This window comes from Petaurus breviceps, unplaced genomic scaffold (genome assembly GCF_028583685.1).
Source record: "Petaurus breviceps papuanus isolate PSGF00001 unplaced genomic scaffold, PetGlider_PUasm1.0 216, whole genome shotgun sequence".
NCBI classification, from domain to species: Eukaryota; Metazoa; Chordata; class Mammalia; order Diprotodontia; family Petauridae; genus Petaurus; species Petaurus breviceps.
Window position 1 is genome coordinate 5458644 of NW_027185867.1, and position 18534 is coordinate 5477177.

Below are 18534 nucleotides of genomic sequence, written 5' to 3' on the forward strand. Positions count from 1 at the left end.
TCAGGGCTTATATAACCTTCTCCTGGCTCAGAGAATGTAACAACCTTATTGACTCACTGCCCAATCAAAAAATATCTACTGAAAAACAAGCCTCCCACCCCAGGCTCCAGGTGCACTTTAGCCTAGGGGCAGGGAAGATCTTTAAATTTGCATTCCCATTACACAAGCATACAAAAATACAGACAGAGAAAATAACAAAATTCAGCAGACCAACAGACAGGGCTTCTAGCTGTCTGACTATCACATAATCATCAGAGAGAGAAGCAGAGAAAATAACAAAATTCAGCAGACCAACAGACAGGGCTTCTAGCTGTCTGACTATCACATAGTCATCAGAGAGAGAAGCACCAACATCTGGGTTTTCAAAGGGGGTGGGGGGACACAGCTCAACGGCTGCCCAGAGTCTCATCTGGCCAAATCACACAACTATTCCCAAAGTGAGCCCCAAAGCAAAACCTTGTCTCAGATATATATATATATATATATATATATATATATATATATATATATAGCCTTCTCCAGGGTCAGAGAATATCACAACCCTCCTGACCCACTTGACTACAAAGTAGCAAAAGTTGTGCCTTCCTGAAAAACAAGCTTCCCACCCCTCCATGTGACCACATTTAGCCTATTAGGGGGCAGAGCTTATTTTCAGATCAGGAAAGGTCCTCAAATTCACCTAAGCCTATTAAGGGGCAGAGAACATCTTCAAATTCCCATTCCCATTACAATGACTAAATTAATGTGGTATTAATTTATCAAATTTGCCAAAAGGTTTAATAAAGGTACACTAAAGTAGCTACTATGTAGCTACCAACAAATGTTCCCCACAATGAAGAAATCCCTGGACCCAACAAGATAGGATTCCCCTTCCCGACCCTCAAATACCTTGTGATCCAGTGACAGTTGCTTTATTGCAGTTCACCCGACTTAGGCATTTTCACTGGTTGTCTGTCCTCTAATTCTGGAATGCTCTTTCTCCTCATCTCTACCTCTTGTATTCAAGTTTCAGGTAAAATCTCAGCTACAGAAAACTTTTCTCAATCCCCCTTACTTCTACTGCCTTCTGTTTGTTGATTATTTCCAATTTATCCTGATTATTACTTCTTTGTACATAGTTGTTTGGTATCTCCCCATTAGACTGTGAGTCCCTTGAGATCAGGAACTGTCTTTTGCCTTTCTTTGTATCTTTAGTATTTAGTACAGAGTCTGGCACATAGTATATTTTTAATAAGGGTTTCTTGATTATTACTTCATTGTATGTTTTTCTACTTTTTATGTGCAACTTACCAGGGCTTCCATGAACCAGGAAAGAAGACTTTGAAAACTCACACAAGCAGTAGCTCAGTGTCATGGAAAGAGCCTTCAATTTGGTATTAAAAAACAAACCAACCCAAAAAACAAAACAAAAACCTGGATTTAAATCCCATCATTGCCCTTTACTACACATGTGATTTTCTTGAGGTCAAGGCAGCTAAATGGAACTGGATTTGATTCAGGAAGGCTTGAGACACTTATCATGTAACCCTAGAGGTGTCACTTAACCTATGTCAAGCCTGAGCTTCCTGACATATTATCTTAGAACAATAATAATGAATGTTTGATTGACAGGATAAGACTTAACCTTATAGGGTTAGTTATAGGGCTCAGATAAGGTAAGAAATGTAAAGCACTGTGCAAACCTTAAGTTGCTATATAAATGTTACTAGCTATTTATTATGACTTTGAGCATGTTTCCTCATCAACAAAAAGAGGGGACGGGGTTGGGCTGGACGACTTTTAAGGGGTCTTTCAGCTCTGAAGGGAATCCAGTCCTCCAAGTTCAGTCACAGAAACTCCTTTCGTTCTGTGGCTAGCTCAGGCAGGGACCACGTGCCTCCATGGTCCAATGGGACCCACCATTCGGCCTCTTCTGGCAAATGACCTCGGTGTCTTTCCAGCCCGGAGCTTTGCCGGGAAGCAAAGGACAAAAAGAACTGGGATAGAAGAAAGAACTACCACTCCCGGGAGGCCTTGCGGCAGCTACTCCGCCCCTGGAAGGGAGAGCAGGCCCCTGAATGGCTGAGCGGAGGAACTGGGGGAAGGGCGCGGGGAAGGCGAGCGCCGGCCAGTTAGCTGCACGTGCTGGCTGCAGCGGCGGCAAGGCCCGATGGGTATGTACCGTTGCTTCACTGCGGTCCGAGCGGCTTCGGGTCCCTGGGTCTGGAAGCACCCCCTCTGCAGGGCATGGGGGCCGCAGGGCAGCACTGGGAGGAGCTACTCTGGCAGCCTCCCGAAGGTGAGAGCGCGCTGGGGCTACAGAGGGATAGGGTCGGGAGGAAACTGGAGATCGAGGGGGCAGGGGAGGGGAGGAGCCTATTTAAACGCCGGCCCCTAGCGAGGTGGGCTTGGCTTAAGAACGGGTCTTGTAGCGGTCGGGACTGGGAGCCTGTGCTCAGGCCCCACAAATTTAAAGAGCTCCAGATCGCTCCATTTGCACTGCGGGCACTGCCACGCCCTCCTGCGTCCGCCCGCCCCCCAGGAAACCTTGGACTTTTACTAGTAGGGTCCAGCTTTCCCTGCGGGCTTGTTTCCGCCCCGCCCCCAGCCCCTCCAGGTGGCTTACCTGTTGATTCCCTCCCTTTCCACCCACATCTGTTTTTTATGTTTGCACTTTCTGTTTCTATTTTCGACTTTTCTTTGAACCGAAAGTGATTTGGAAAATCAGTTTATCTCTTTGCTACTCTTTAAACTGACCCCCCCCAACCCCCCCCCCCCCCAAAAAAAAAAAAGATCTCGCTGAGGGATTCTGCTGTCCAGTGTGGACACTGAGCAGCAGCAAAGGGGGGGAAGGTGGGTTGGCGTGAGAGGCTGTAGGTTTGTGAGTAAGCCAGGGTCAAAGAAGGTTAAGTTGTAGACAGAAAAGGTAAGTCTTGAAATTTGTATTCTTTTATGTCTACAAATTGTATCCCTTACGTATATGCCGCTTTTTGTAGTGCAGGGACCCACAGAGTGGCATCTGGACAGTCGGAAGGTACCCTAGAGGCTGTGCCAGGTGAGGAAACAGCCCCAGGGAGTAGTGATTTGCCCTAGATCCATCGGGGAGTCGGAGGCAGAATTTCAGACTTGAAATTTCGGTCTTTGGTCTCTGCTGCTTTAAAAACAAATAATAACTCGATGGGTCTTGTGACACCACCCTGCAAAGTTCTTCATCCAAAACAATCCATTCATAGTTAACGGGAGGTTAACTTTGATAGTGTTACTAACTTTGACCCTGTGTTTGATTTATGTTGCGTGTCGATTACACTGCCATAATTCTCATATATAATGTTTTCTTACTTCTGCGTTCTTCACACTTCACTTCATACAAGTGTTATGTTTTATTGATATTTGTCATTTCTAACAGCATGGTAATATTCTTTTACCTTAATGTGCCATGGTATTTCTTTTATTGACATCGCAGTATTGTTATGGACACAGACGGGAATTTTCTCTTTCAATAACTTTTTCAGGGAAAAATTCCAGGTAGTAGAAATCCCTGGGTTAGAGTGTATGAAAAGTTTAGTAACTTTTCCCCATAGTTTCCAAATGTTTTCCAAATTGGTTGAATCATTTCAAAATGTCACCATTGACTTGTCTTTTTCCCACAGCTCCTCCAACACTGACTTTTCATGTCTATTACCATCTTTGCAAAGTTGATGGGTATGAGGAGATAACCCAAGATTATTTTAATTTGCATTTCTCTTATCATTTGTGATCTTGAACTTTTTATTATCTTGTTAGTGATAGTTTTTATTTGTTAAACTATTCATATCACTTGACTATTTGTTGAGGAATGACTTTTAATCTTATAGTTGTGTCAGTTTTCTGTAGATTTTGAATGTCAGACCTATGATGAGATGCTTAATGCAAAGATTTTTTTCATATTGTGTCTTCCTATGATTCTGCACTTATAATATTTGTGCAAAAACTTTTAGACTTTGTTTTCTCTCTTTTACTCAATGCCTATATGCTGATTCCTTCCTTGGCTGCCTATAACACACATGTTCTCCTTCCTGAAGGAAAAAACAAAACAAAACCCTTCCATCAGTTAAATTATTGTCCTATATAGGTTCTCCCTTTCGCAGCTAATTTCTTACAAAGCAAAACTGTCTATATCTGTTTATTCCATTTACTCTCTTCTTTCACTTCTTTATTCTTTGTTTCAGACCTCATCTCTCACATGAAACTGCTGTATTCAATGTCACCAGTGATCTAAGTGTCCAAACTGGTGACCTTTTCTCAATTCTCATTCTTCTTGAGTTTACTGCAACAGTTCACACTGTTGACCACCGAATTCTTCTGATAACTCTTCCTTCTCTGTTTTTTCTTGACATTGTCCTCTCTTTATTCTCTTAACCTGTTTAGCCTTTTCAGCCTCCTTTGCTGTTTTATCATTCATATCACATTCCTTAGCTGTAAACATTCCCCAAGTCTCTGTTTTGGAACCTCTTTTATTATTTCTCTGCACTTTCATAAACCTTTGTGGGCTTAATTATCATCTACTTGCAAATCACTTTTTTTTTTCATTTTTCAAATGCTTTATTAACTTCTGATTTACATTATTCATTTTGAGTTACAAATTTTCTCCCCGTTTTTCCCCTACCCACTGCCCCAAAATAGCAGTCCCACAGGATATCCCCTCCTCAAATCTGCTCTCTCCCACATTTTCTCCCATACCCCTTTTGACTTTTCCAGTAGAGCATGGTGGATCTCTATGCCCTAGTGCCTGTATATCTTATTTCCCAATTATATGTAAAATAGTATTAATAATAGCATATATTTGAGTATATATATATTTGAACATTTGATTTTAAAACTTTGACTTCCAGATTCATTCCCTTCCTCCCTTGTCACCCACCCTTACTGGGAAGATAAGCAGTTCAGTATAGGTTGTACATGTGTAGCTAATGCAAAACATTAACATAGTAGATATATTGCGAAAGACTGACTATATTTCCCTCCCTCCTATCCCACCTCCCACTTGTTCTATTCTCTACTTTGATCCTGTCCCTTTTCAAAAGTGGGTGCTTCCAACTTCCTTCTCCCCCAGTGTGCCCTCCCTTTCATCATCCGCCCCTCTCAGCCCCTTCCCCCCTACTCTCCTGTAGGGTGAGATACACAATTTAATGTGTATTTTATTCCCTCCCCAAGCCAAATTCAATGAGAGTAAGGTTGACCCATTCCCTTTTGCCTTCCTATTCTTCCCCTCCATTGTAACCATTTTCCCTTGCCTCTTCTATATGAGATAGTTTACACCATTCTGTCTCTCTGCATCTCCTCTCATTATATTCCTCTCTCACCTCTTAATTTCACTTTTTAAGTATCATCCCTTCATATTAAATTGGTCCTGTGCCCTCTATGTTTATATATATGTTTGAATATATATGTTTATGTATAAACATATATACATACATTCACATATGTATTCATATGCCCATATACCCTCATATATGACATATATATTTATGTATTTCTGTTCCCTTCAACTATTTTCATACTGAGAAAAGTTTCATCAGTTACAATTATTATTTTTCCATGTAGGAATGTTAATAGTTCAACTTTGATAAGTTCCTTATGATTTCTTTTCCCTGTTTACCTTCTCATGCTTCTCTTGCTTCCTGTATCTGAATGTCAAATTTTCTATTCAACTCTGGCTTTTTCATCAAGAATGCTTGAAAGTCCTCTGTTCCACTGAATAACCATATTTTCCCCTGAAACATAATACTTAGGTTTGCTGGGTTAGATCCTTGGCTTTAATCCCAGCTCCTTTGACCTCCGGAATATCCTATTCCAAGGCCTTCTATTCCTCAGTGTAGAAGCTGCCAGATCCTAGGTTATCCTGATTGTGTTTCCACAATATTCAAATTGTTTCTTCCTGGCTGCTTGTAATATTCTCTCCTTGATCTGGGAATTTAGGAACCTGGCTATAATATATAATTATATTATTATATTATATATAATTATATTATTATATATTATATAAATAATATAATCCTAGGAGTTTTCTTTTTGGGATCTTTTTCAGGAGATGATCTGTGGATTCTTTCAACCTCTGTTTTGCCCTCTGGTTCTAAAACATCAGGGCAGTTTTCCTTGAGAATTTCTTGGAGGATGATTTCTAGGTTCTTTCTTTGATCATGGCTTTCAAGTAGTCCAATAATTTTTAAATTATCTCTCCTGGATCTATTTTCCAGGTCAGTGGTTTTTCCAATGAGATATTTCACATTGTCTTCTATTCTTTCATTTGTTTGGATCTGTTTAACAGCATCTTGATTTCTCATAAAGTTATTAGCTTCCATTTGCTCCAATCTAATTCTGAAGGAATGATTCTCCTCAGTGAGCTTTTGAGATTCTTTTTCCATCTGGCAAATTCGGCTTTTTAAGCCATTCTCCTCATTGCCTTTTTGAGCCTCTTTTGCCATTTGAGTTAGTCTATTTTTTAAGGTGTTATTTTCCTCAGTCAGGCTGTTGACTCTCATTTCATAATTTTCTTGCATCGTTCTCATTTCTCTTCCCAATTTTTCCTCCACTTCTCTTATCTGCTTCTTAAGGTCCTCTATGGCCTGTAACCAGCTCATATTTTCCTTTGAAGCTTTTGGTGCAGGAGTTCTGACTTCACTGCCTTCCTCCTGTTCCATGCTTTGATCCTTTTTGCCCCCAAATTGGAGTCTAATGATGGAATCTTCTGTTTGCTTTGTTTCCTTTGCTTGGTCATGTTGCCACTCAATTATTTGACTTTTGGGCTTTTTGCCACAGTAGGACTCTGCCACAGATAGGGGAGCTTTAGTCCCAAATGCTGGGGTTTTCTCAGCTGCCGGAGGTATTAGTTTTGTGCCCTCTCTGAGGCTTTCACATGCTCTGGCAAGCTGGACACACACCCCAGGACTTCCACCCTAGACCATAATCCAGATCCAGGCAGGTTAAAGCAAGAGTTATTACCCCTCAGACTGATCACTTGGTCCCCCTACACCCTGCATGCCAGGAGCTGAAGCTGCTATGTGGGGGTGGTTGTACAGCTGCGGCAGTGGCTTTTGGCCCAGGACACACTCCCAACTACTGGTTCCCAAAGTCCACACTGCACTGACCTCTCACTCTGTCCTTTGCATCTATGTGTTGATAATTCTGGATATGGCCACAGCTGCTGGTGATGTCTCTCTGGCCGGTGGCTGGTCAGGCCCATTCTGGCGCTAAAACCTCTGGCTCACACGGGCCTGGGCTCGGCTCCCAGAGTGCTGCGCTGGCCGATGCTCTGGGCTCCTCAGTGGGAGGTTAGCTTCTCTGGGTCATTTTGTGGGTTTTGCAGCTCCAAAGTTTGTTCAGAATCTACTTTTACATGAATTGGGGAAGGTGGAAGCCGGAGCTGTGCGGAGGTCCTGCTTCTACTCTGCCATCTTGACTCTGCCCCCTGCAAATCACTTTTAAATATACATCTAACATGTTTTATTGATTTTCTCTGAAGCTCTACTTGTGGAATTCCAGCTGCCTGTTGGATAGTTGAAATTACATGTCCCAAGGGCATTTCAACTTCATGTCCAAAACTGAACTCATTTCCCCCCCAAAACTCACTCTTTTCCAATCTTTCTTATTTTATGGAACATAATGTCATCTAGTCACCCAAGTTCTCAGACATCTCCTTTGTCCTTGAATCCTTCTCTCACTCACCCAGCTTATCTAATAAGTTGACAGATTTTCTTCCTAATGTCCCAGTCTCTCTCACATCTTTCCCCTTCTCTCTATTCACATGATCCTAATCCTTTCCTAGTCTATGGCCAACTCTTCATGACCCTATTTGATGTTTTCTTGGCAACGATACCATAGTATTTTGGCATTTCCTTCTCCAGCTCCCTTTACAAAATGAGGAAACTGAGGCAAATAAGGTTAAGTGATTTGCACAAGGTCACACAGCTACTAGGTATCTGAGGCTAGATTTGAACTCATGAAGATGAGTCTTCTTGGCTCCAGGCTGAGTGCTCTATGCTCTGCACCACCTAGCTGCCCCTTGCCTGGACTAACAGCTTCTTAATTTGACTCTGCCTCAAGTCTGTCTTCTTTCCAATTCATCCTAAAGTAGTGGGTATGAGCACTTTACCCCCCTACTCAGTATACTCTAATGAATTCTTATTGTAAGCTGCTCTGACTTTTAAACCCCAGACTCAGCTACCTTCCCAACCTTTTACACATGATTCCCCTTTTTCTTGTCTATAGTCTAGCAAAACTGGCTTTTTTGATGCTTATCATACATGATACTACCATCTCTTGTGTCCATGCTCTTGCCTTGGCAATCCTCCATGTTTGGGGTGCAGTCCTTCTATACCTCAACCTTTAGAATCCTTGTTTCCTTCAAACTCAGTTCAAGGACCACCTTCTATAACATAAAGCCTTTTCTCATCTTACTCCAGATCCCATTATTTTCCCTTATTCAGTTTGCTTTGTACTTATTTGCATATATTTTGTATGTGCTTATTTTTGTACACAGTATCCTCTAATATAATGTAAGTGATTGATTTTAAAAATGTTTGTTAATTGAAAAAAATGAGAACTGTTAAAAAGAAGAAAGGGAAGAAGATAATTGGTGCTTCAGAACAGAAAGCAGTTTTTTGTTTTCCTCTAAAATGATGATATGAATTCACAGCTGCTATAAGTCTTGAGAAGTTATTTGATAAGAGAAAGAGAAAAAAAATACAAGTGGTAGGAGTTATTGAATCTGTGCTGAGAAGTACTGAGGCAATCATTGTTTGACATGACATTAAAAATATAGAAATCTGCCATCTTCCTTGGACGTGTTTTGAGAATGTGATGGAGACTTGTTTCCCAAGACTTGTCAAATTTGATAACTGCTACTCACTCTTGGTGGTGGACTTGAAGTGCCAGAAACAATCTTGATAGTATTTATAAGGATTATGAAATCTTAGGCAAGAAGCTGAAGGCTTTAGGGACATAGGTGTGATGTTTTTAGTATCACCACCAATTAAAGACAAGTACTTCAGAGGGAACAGGAGGATTTGACCATTAAAGAGCTGCTTAAGGTGCTATCTGAAAACAATAAGGAATTCTGGACTACGCCTAGAATAGTGGTGTCAAATTCAAATATAAATGGGTCCCTCTTTGGCATATTGACTTATAAAACTGCAAATTAACATTATCTCTGTTTTGTTGTAAAATTTTTATTTACCATTTGCATTTTGATCTGTTTTCAGGCACTAGCCTTTATGAGTTTGACACCTCTTTGTTACAATACTGGAAGAATCTGTTTTTGTACAAGGTGGAATATTAACAAAAACACTTAACCATCTTTGTTGAGTTAAGTCACCTGGTCCAGATGAACTAGTCTGGGGTGTTGAAAGAACTGGTGGATGTAATTGATTAACCACTGTGAATGATTTTTTAGAGATTATAGAGGCAGAGAGAGGTGCCACAGGACTGAAGGATGTTTGACTGATTTTCTGAAAAGGAAAAAGAATGTAGTCTGTGTAGTATAGGTCAGTGAGCTTGATTTTGATTTTTGGCAAAATTCTAGAATGGAAATGGTTACTAGATTTTTAGAAGGTGACATTATTATAACAGAGAATAAGCATTGACTTTGGTCATGACCTAGAACAGATCACAATGGATTAACCTGGTTTTTAAAAACAGGATTACTAGACTGTTATATCAAGGGAGTTCTGTATGTATAATTTACCCTACATTTTAGCAAAGCATTTGACTCATATAATGCACATGATGGGGAGATGTGGGCTTAACAGTGACACAGTTTGGATTTCAAACTTGATGAATGATGAGATGCCAAAAAGTTATTTAAAGATTTAAAGTTATCTTGGAAATAGATTTCTAGTAGAATGTCTTGGGAGCTTGTTAATTGGTCCTATGCTGAAATTTTTATCAATGACCTGATTTATAAAGGCAGAGATGCCAGGCTTTAACAAATTTGAAGACAAAGCTGAGAAGAGTTAACATATTGTATAAAAAAGTCAGGATTTCTGCAAAATCCAACAGGATAGAACTTTGACCAGAATCAAATAAGATGAAATTTAATAGGAAAAATATGTAAAAAGTCTCATTTTGTGATAGTAGTTCCTGATTCCAATGTGAGTGGATTAAATACCCTAATTTAGAAGTATTTGGTCCTGGTCTCAGTGTAAAGAGAGAGACAGGAGATGACTTAGTATCCTTCCTTTATTACTGTCCATGTCTTCTTCTCTCCTGAATATCTATAGGTGAGCCACGTGGCCTTCCTTTTTAGGTCTTGCATTTAGTAAACCAAATATAAGGACATATTGCTTTCAGCACTAACAATACTGGATCATCTCATTTTTCTTCGAAGTCTTAGAAATGGATTTTGACACTCCCAGAATTATATATTCAGCACCAATTTTTATTCTGTACTTCAGCCCTGCATTGCCAACTACACACTTCATATCCCTACCTAGATCTCCCATCAGCATTTCAAACAGAATGGAATGGAACTCCGCTTCTTATTCCAGTACTCCATACCAGTGTGACAAGTCACTTTATCTTCCTAAAAGAGGGAGTTAAACTTGTTAGCTTCACAAGTTACTCCTGGCTCTGGTTCTAAATCCTGTGAAACTCAGAAGAAAAAAAATTCAAATATATTATTTCCACAAATGCAAACTACAGTTAGGAAGAGAAACTTGAAAAGTGGGTCTGTTCAAAATCAAGATATGTCACAGAAACTGGTGAAGACATACCACTACAAATAAATTAACCCACAGTAGGGACAATAAATAGAAATTTTCCAAATAATGAAAATGAACATTGCTAGAATCTGTTAGACTAAATGCAAAAATCTCTTACCTTAAGGTTGCAAATCACAATTTTTAGCCCTCATTGGTTCAAGACCAGTTCATTATACCGTAGGAAGCCTATCCCTAAAAAATAAGCAAGGGAAAAACCAGAATTTTCTTTCCACATAGGAGAGTGGAGAGAGCAGGTAGATTTAGGAGAAGGGACTTGGAATTGAGACAAAATTGGAATTTGAAGTGGAGAATAAGTAAATTATGTGAAGCAACAGCATGTAGGGAAAAGAGTTTTCAACTGGGCCTCAGGAAACCTGGGTTCCAGTTCTTCTGCCACTAATTTACTGTATGGCCTTAGGTGCACTTACCTTAAACAGTTATGTAAGATGAGTACTCTAAGTAGAATTGTTTTAGTTTTTCAGAAAAGGAAACTGAGGCCAAGAGAGATTAAGTGACTTTATTGTAGTCAAATTGTCAAGTATTGAAGCTGGGATTAAAATCCAAGCCTCTTTGATTTACAACATCAGAGAATTTGAGAATTGGGAGGAACTTCAGGTCATCTAGGCCAACCTACATTTGAATGGAATCCCCAGTTTATCATATCCCATAGGCGCCTATCCAGATTGCCAAGTCTTGTCTGCTGGAAGACTTCCAAGGATGGGGAGCCATCACCTCTCTCTTTTTTTTGTTTTGTTTTTTTTCTTTTTTTTCTTTTTAATGCTTTATTAACTTCTGATTTACATCATTCGTTTCCGCCAGATTTTGAGTTATAAATTTTCTCCCCGTTTTCTCCCCACCCATCCCCCCAAAACAGCAGTCCCACATGATATCCCCACCTCCAATCTGCTCTCTCCCATACTTTTCAGTGGATTCAACTTTTCCAGTGGATCTCTATGCCTCAGTGCCTGTATATCTTTTTTTTTCCCTTAATAACATGTAAGATGGTATTAATAATAGTATATATATATATATACACACACACACACATATATATATATATATTTGAATATTTGATTTTAAAACTTTCAATTCCAGATTTATTCCCTTCCCCCCCTGCCACCCACCCCCACTGGGGAGACAAGCAGTTCAGTATAGGTTGTACATGTGCGGCTAATGCAAAACAATAACCTAGTAGATGTATTGTAAAAGACTGGCTATATTTCCCTCCCTCCTATCCCACCTCCCACTTGTTCTATTCTCTACTTTGATCCTGTCCCTTTTCAAAAGTGGGTGCTTCCAACTTCCCTCCCCCCCAGCCTGCCCTCCCTTCCATCATCCCCCCTCACATCCCCTTCCCCCCCTATTCTCCTGGAGGGTGAGATCCCCTATTTAGTGTGTATTTCCCTCCCTCCTCAAGCCAGATTCAATAGGAATAAGGTTGACCCATTCCCTTTTGCCTTCCTATTCTTCCCCTCCATTGTAACCATTCTCCCTTGCCTCTTCTGTATGAGATAGTTTGCCCCACTCTGTCTCTCCCCATCTCCTCTCGTTATATTCCTCTCACCTCTTAATTTCACCTTTTAAGTATCATCCCTTCCTGTTAAATTGGTCCCGTGCCCTCTATCTATGTATACCTGTAAATGTATATACACACATTCACATATGTATTCATATGCCCGCATACCCTCATATAAAGACATATATATATATATATATATATATATACATATATATTTCTAATCCCTTCAACTACTGAGAAAAGTTTCATAAGTTACAATTATTGTTTTTCCACATAGGAATGTTAATAGTTCAACTTTGGCCAGGTGGCTCAGCGAGCAAGAGCACTGGCCCCAGTGCTGGGACGACCCGGATCAAATCCGGGCCCAGACACCCAGCACCACACCCAGAAACAACAACTGGCTGTGCAACCCTGAGCAAGCCACTCAACCCTGATTGCTTTAAAAAAAAAATAGTTCAACTTTGATAAGTTCCTTATGATTTCTTTTCCCTGTTTACCTTCTCATGCTTCTCTTGCTTCTTGTATCTGAATGTCAAATTTTCTATTCAACTCTGGTTTTTTCAGCAAGAATGCTTGAAAGTCCTGTATTCCACTGAATGACCATATTTTCCCCTGAAACATGATACTCAGTTTTGCTGGGTAGGTGACTCTTGGTTTTAATCTCAGCTCCCTTGACCTGCGGAATATCACATTACAGGCCCTTCGATCCCTCAGTGTAGAAGCTGCCAGATCCTGGGTTATCCTGATTGTGTTTCCACAATATTCAAATTGTTTCTTCCTGGCTGCTTGTAATATTCTCTCCTTAATCTGGCTTGCTTGACCCAGGGGCACACAACATGGAAGATCTTCAGGCTTCCTTTTTTTGTAATTCTCAAAGCCAGATTCACAAAGATATCACCAAACTAGTAAACTCCAGGAGAATCTGTTTGGTCATTTCTGGAGTTTGATGTGTACTTTGGCAGTGCTCTCCAGACAAAAGGGCTTCTAAGGAGCAATGGCATGGAGGAAGAGAATTACACACAGGAGAGACACACTGTAGAAAAGCATGGAGACAAGAGAATACTGCTTTCAGAAAATAACTAGTAAGACAAGTTGGCTTGAATACGTGAAAGAGGAGTTAAATAAGACTGGAAAGGTAGTTGAAACTAGATTATAGAGGGCTTTAAAAATACAAGGCAGAATCATTTAAACTTTAAGGCAATAAGTTACTGAAGGTTTTTGAGCAGAAGAATGACAAGATCTGACCTGTGCCATTAGGAAGATTTTTTTGACAACTGTGGAGGTTGGATTGGAGCAGGGAGAGCAATAAAAAAGCTGTTGTCATAGTCTAAGTAAGAAATGAGAGCTTGAATTAGGATTTGGGCAGTTCAGGTTGTGAGCAGGAAATGAATATTAGACATAGTACAAGAGGTAGACTCAACAAAACTTGGCATCTTGATTGTATTTGGGTCTGGGGAGTGAGGGAAAAGAAAGAGTTTAGATTGACTTAGTTTATAAACCTGGGTGATTTGGAAGATGATGATACTTTTTTTTTTTGAATTTAGGAAGATGAGTTTTCTTTTTTAAAATGAAATTAGTTATTTGTAGTTTTCAACAATCACTTCCATAAGTTATAAATTTTCTCCCCCTCTCTCCACAAGATGATTTGCAGTCTGATTGGGCTTCACACATACATCACATTTTCACATTAGTCATGTTGCATAGAATGGGAAAAATGATGAGAAAGAAAAAAAAAACCTAAAATAAAACAAAAAAGGAAATAGTTTGCTTCATTCTGCATTCTGACTCCATAGTTCTTTCTCTGGATGTGACTGGCATTTTCCATCTTATATTCTTTGGAATTGTCTTAGTTTGCATTGCTGAGAAGGGCTAAGTCTATCAAAATCAGCCCTCACCCACTGTGGCTGTTACTATGTACAATGTCTTTCCAGGTTTCTCTAAAGTTCGCCTGTTCATCATTACTTATAGTACAATAGTATTCCATTACATTTCTATACCACAACTTGTTTAAAGATGATGATACTTGTGAAAGAAATAGGGAAGTTTGAAGAAGTAGGTCTAGACAGGAAGATGATGAGTCCTGTTTTGGAAGTGTTGAATTTGTGGTGCTTCTGAGTCATCCAAGTAAAGATGTTTGGAAGGTATTCAGCAGTGTAGGATTTGAGTTCAGAGGAGAGGCTGAGGCTAGATATATGTTTCCATCTGTATAGCAATAATAATACATAATGGAATAGTTGGCTACAAAGGAGTGGTTAGAGAGGCAGGATCGAGAACCAGGAGAAACACCATAGAGCATTTAAGAGGAAGAGTGGTCCTCAATATAAATACCTGCAAAGAGGTCAAGGAAGGTTGAGGACTAAGGAAAGAATATAGGATTTATCTGTTAAGTGATTATTAGTTGTTTTTGAGAAAGAGTTTCATCAGGAGTGGTAGAGCCAAGGGACTGAAAAGTGAGTGAATGGTGAGGAAGGGAAAACAGTGGATTTAGGTGATTTTCTATAAGTTTTGCAGTAAAACTGAGGCAGAGCTAGAATACTTAAGTGGATGTTGGGGTCAAGTGAATAGTTTTTAAGGATGGGGGGAGACCAGAATATATTTGTAGTTAGTGAAGAGAGGATCAGTAGATAGGAAGGGAGAAGAAATGACTGATGGAATAACTTCCTAGAGGAGTTGGGAAGAAATAGGGTCAGAGGCACATGAGGACAAGGTTAGCCTTTTTATGGAGAAAGATGGCCTCTTATTCAGTGATTGGAGCAAAGGAGAAATGGACAGATACAAAAGGGTTTTAGATGAAGGACTTTACAAGGTATAACCTGTTTTCTCAGCGAAGGAGGCAAGATCATTTGCTGGCTCAATAAAATGCTTTCTACCATATTGAATTGTGAAGAGAAGAAACTGAGGCCTATTTAAAGGATTGGGGCAGGTGTGCTGGAGACAGCTCATAGTCTTGAGAGTCAATTGTTAAATTTTCAGCATGAGTACTTATACCTCAGAAATCAACAAATGCTACAATTCAAGGCTTTATCATTTTGTTGATTGTCTGGATTTAGGAAAGTTAAAGAGAAAATGTTAATGATGCAGATTAAACTTAAAATGTGCAATGTGTACTTTTTTTTCCTTCGGGAGAGCCAATTATTAAACCTGTATTTGTCAAAACACTCCTTGAACATAGGTCATGTGTAATGGAAATGTAATTTGAATTTGAAGATCCCTTTGTATTGGCAAAGGTAACAGATGATCTGAATAGATCTGTCTTCGTGGAGGCAGAAGCTGCTGCTGCTGGGGAGGCTGAAAAGGAAAGGCCCCCCAGGCTGGAGAGAATTATTTTTATTTAGAGAACCTGGATGAAGTGATTTTTGATTCTGGGAACCAGCTGAAACTTCTGAGTCCAAGGGCCAGTCAGAGCTGCTGAGGATTTCCGAGGGCCAGCCAGAGCTACTGAGGCTACTGAGGATTTTAGAGGGCCAGCTGGAGCTGCCAAAGACTGAAGAAGCATGACTGTGATGCTGGTACTTTGAATGAACCTGTTTGTGGCTTTGCGGAGCTTTGACTTCCTGGGAATGGAGACTGAGAAGGATTCAACGTGGACTGGATGCTGTGAGCTTCAGCGTGTAACAGAGGCATGGAGAGCTGGACAGGGACCTGGGAGCTGTCTGCCTTTGAACCCAGGTAACAGTTTGGTGAATCCAGGTAGGATCTGGAATAATGGAAGGGGATCCAGGGAGTCAGAGAGATCACCCTGAGTCAAGCTGAAAGAAGACTTTACTTGAATACTGTGTATTGAATGAAAAATTGTAATTTACTAGTGACCTTGGGTGGAGGGTTTGTGTATTTTTAATGATTTGAATAGTGAATGATGAAGGATAATTGAATGATTGAGTTGATTGAATGATTGATTGACTAAATGATTGTACTTAGTGGTTTGATGATTGAATAAGTGGCTGATAGAGTTAACTTAGTATGCCCCCGTGAGTGGAGAACTTTGACTCCTTAAGGATGATTGAATGCTTGAGTTATTAAATGATTGTTCTTTGTTGAAAACTTTGTAACCATCGTGGTGAAAACTATGTGGCCATCTTATTGATAAGTTGTTTGAATGCTGTATTTTGACTTTCTGTGATAAGTTGTAACATTGTGAATGCTGTACCTTGATCTCTGTGAATGTTTTGCTCCGATTTGTTATGGAATAAATAGAGTGTTCACTATACTGTATAATCAGAATCTTAAAAGCTGTTCACAGTAGCATTCTTCTGGAAAGCTGCTTGTGCATGGCTTTACATCATGGTGAGGTTGTGAGAATTATTTGGGAGAGATGGAAGGATATGGAATTATGATCAGATAAGGGAATTTCAGGGTTCAAGATCTTGGAAGTAAAATAGCTTTAGGTGATATTGAGGTTTAAGGGGTACCTATCTCCCTGGATATCTGAGATAAAGAAGAGAAGCAGGTCATACAGGTTTGTGGAATTGAACTGGGAAACCAGGTTATTTTAAGAGATAGACATCAATTTATATATTGAAATCTTCCAATTTGAGAGCAGGGGTAAGGGCAGGAAGACCAAGAATGGAAGGTGTTCAGTAAAATTGCTACAGGGTTCTAGACTAGATAAGATAGATGGGTAGAATGAAACTCAGAAAAGAAGATGTGGCTAAAAGAATCTTAGATAAATTTCAGTTTCTAGTAGAGTAGAACCATGTTGTTATTTTTCCGTGGTTTCTATGAACCTCTTTAAAGGTCTGCCTGTAAATTGAACATGATATATGAGCATGATGTAGTGGATAGAAAAATAGACTTAGAACACCTGGGCCCTGGCTCTGCCACTTTTTTTTTTTATGCTAGCTGTTTGCCATAAATAAATCACTTAAAAATTTTGTAGCTTTGTTTCCTTATCTGTCAAATGGGAATAATAATAATAGTTACATACCTCATAAATTTGTTGTGAGGAAAGCACTTTATATACCATAAAGTACTATGACAATTTCAGCTATTATTAATCTCTTGAGCCGCTTTCTCTTGTAACCTGAATTTCCTTTTCCTTTCTCCCCCTTATCCCCATGATGCAGTGGTAATTCCCCTCTCCTACCCTCTCTGTGCAGACCCCTCCAACCTTTGGGTTCCTCTTCGACATTGATGGGGTGTTTGTCCGTGGTCACAGAGCGATCCCTGCTGCCTTGGAAGCTGCCCGAAAACTGGTTGACTCGAATGGGCGTCTCCTAATGCCAGTTGTCTTTGTCACCAATGCCGGAAATTGTGCACCACAAGTGAAAGCTCAGGAACTCTCGAACTTCCTGGGTTTGCAGGTAAGGAGGAGAACTGCAGAAGGATGCAGTCCTCAGACACTGGTCATTTTGGCCTTTACAAAGGCATTCCCCGAAATTTGACCATTCAGCCTTCCTCCGTTTTATGATATCCTCTTAATTTGGGATTTTCTAAGATTTTCAGCCTTTGTGTCAAAGCCCCTTTTCAGGCCATCCCAGAGTTCCTTACTTGTGTTCCTTGTACTCCCCAATGTATTCAGCAAGCCCTTCAGAGGCAAGGACTATATATATTCAAATTTCTAGCACAAATTAAAAGTTCCAAAATGACTAATTTATTGAAAATTGTACCAGAATGCCTAACTTTTTTGAGTGTTTCTTTAGTCACCTTGGAAAGCTATATACTTGTTCCAGTATTAGTCCTGTTGGAAAAATTTCTGGAACGTTCTTGAATTGCCTTTAGAACAGAACCTACAGCACTTTCTTCTGAATATCTTCAGTGGTAACAAATCCTTTGAGGTTGAATTTGATTTTTAGAAATAGCTAATAATCAATAGGTATCAGTTCTGGTGAATAAGTTGGGTAAAGTTAATTGTATCATAGGATTTGGATCTGGCACGTATCTTAGGGGCCAACTAGTCCAGCTCCTTCATTTTACAGATGAAAAAATTGAGTCTCAGAGAGTTTAAGTGACTTACTAAGCATTATACAGGCCTAACCAGATCTTTGGACTCCAAGTTCAGGGTTCTATCCACCATATTGTTTTCTTTCTTTCTTTTTTTTTTTTTTTGCTTTTTGGAGGCAAAATTGGGGTTAAGTGACTTGCCCAAGGTCACATGGCTAGTAAGTGTTAAGTGTCTGAGGCCAGATTTGAACTCGGGTCCTCCTGACTCTAGGGTCAATGCTCTATTCACTGCACCATCTAGCCTCCCCTTTATCTTTTTTTTTTTTTTAAGACTGATGTTTTTTGCGTAGCTTAGAAACTGATCCTAAGTGACATTCCAAACAGATTTATAGAGCCAGTATGGCTGCTTTGAATGATATT

At 39.8% G+C, this 18534-nt stretch overlaps 1 protein-coding gene across 3 annotated transcripts in view; it reads left to right on the plus strand.

Annotated features, from left to right (window-relative positions):
- The first annotated feature begins 2035 nt into the window (after positions 1 to 2035).
- HDHD5 (haloacid dehalogenase like hydrolase domain containing 5) overlaps positions 2036 to 18534 on the plus strand; it is a 35726-nt gene continuing 19227 nt past the window's right edge. The window contains exons 1-2 of one of the 3 annotated variants that reach the window (XM_069094313.1): positions 2036 to 2153; positions 17331 to 17534. In XM_069094313.1, coding sequence (XP_068950414.1) covers positions 2058 to 2153; positions 17331 to 17534 — 300 coding nt within the window. In that variant the 5' untranslated portion in view covers positions 2036 to 2057. Of the gene's footprint in view, positions 2279 to 17297; positions 17535 to 18534 lie in introns of all 3 variants that reach the window. The other 2 variants (XM_069094312.1, XM_069094314.1) reach the window with 2 other exon arrangements.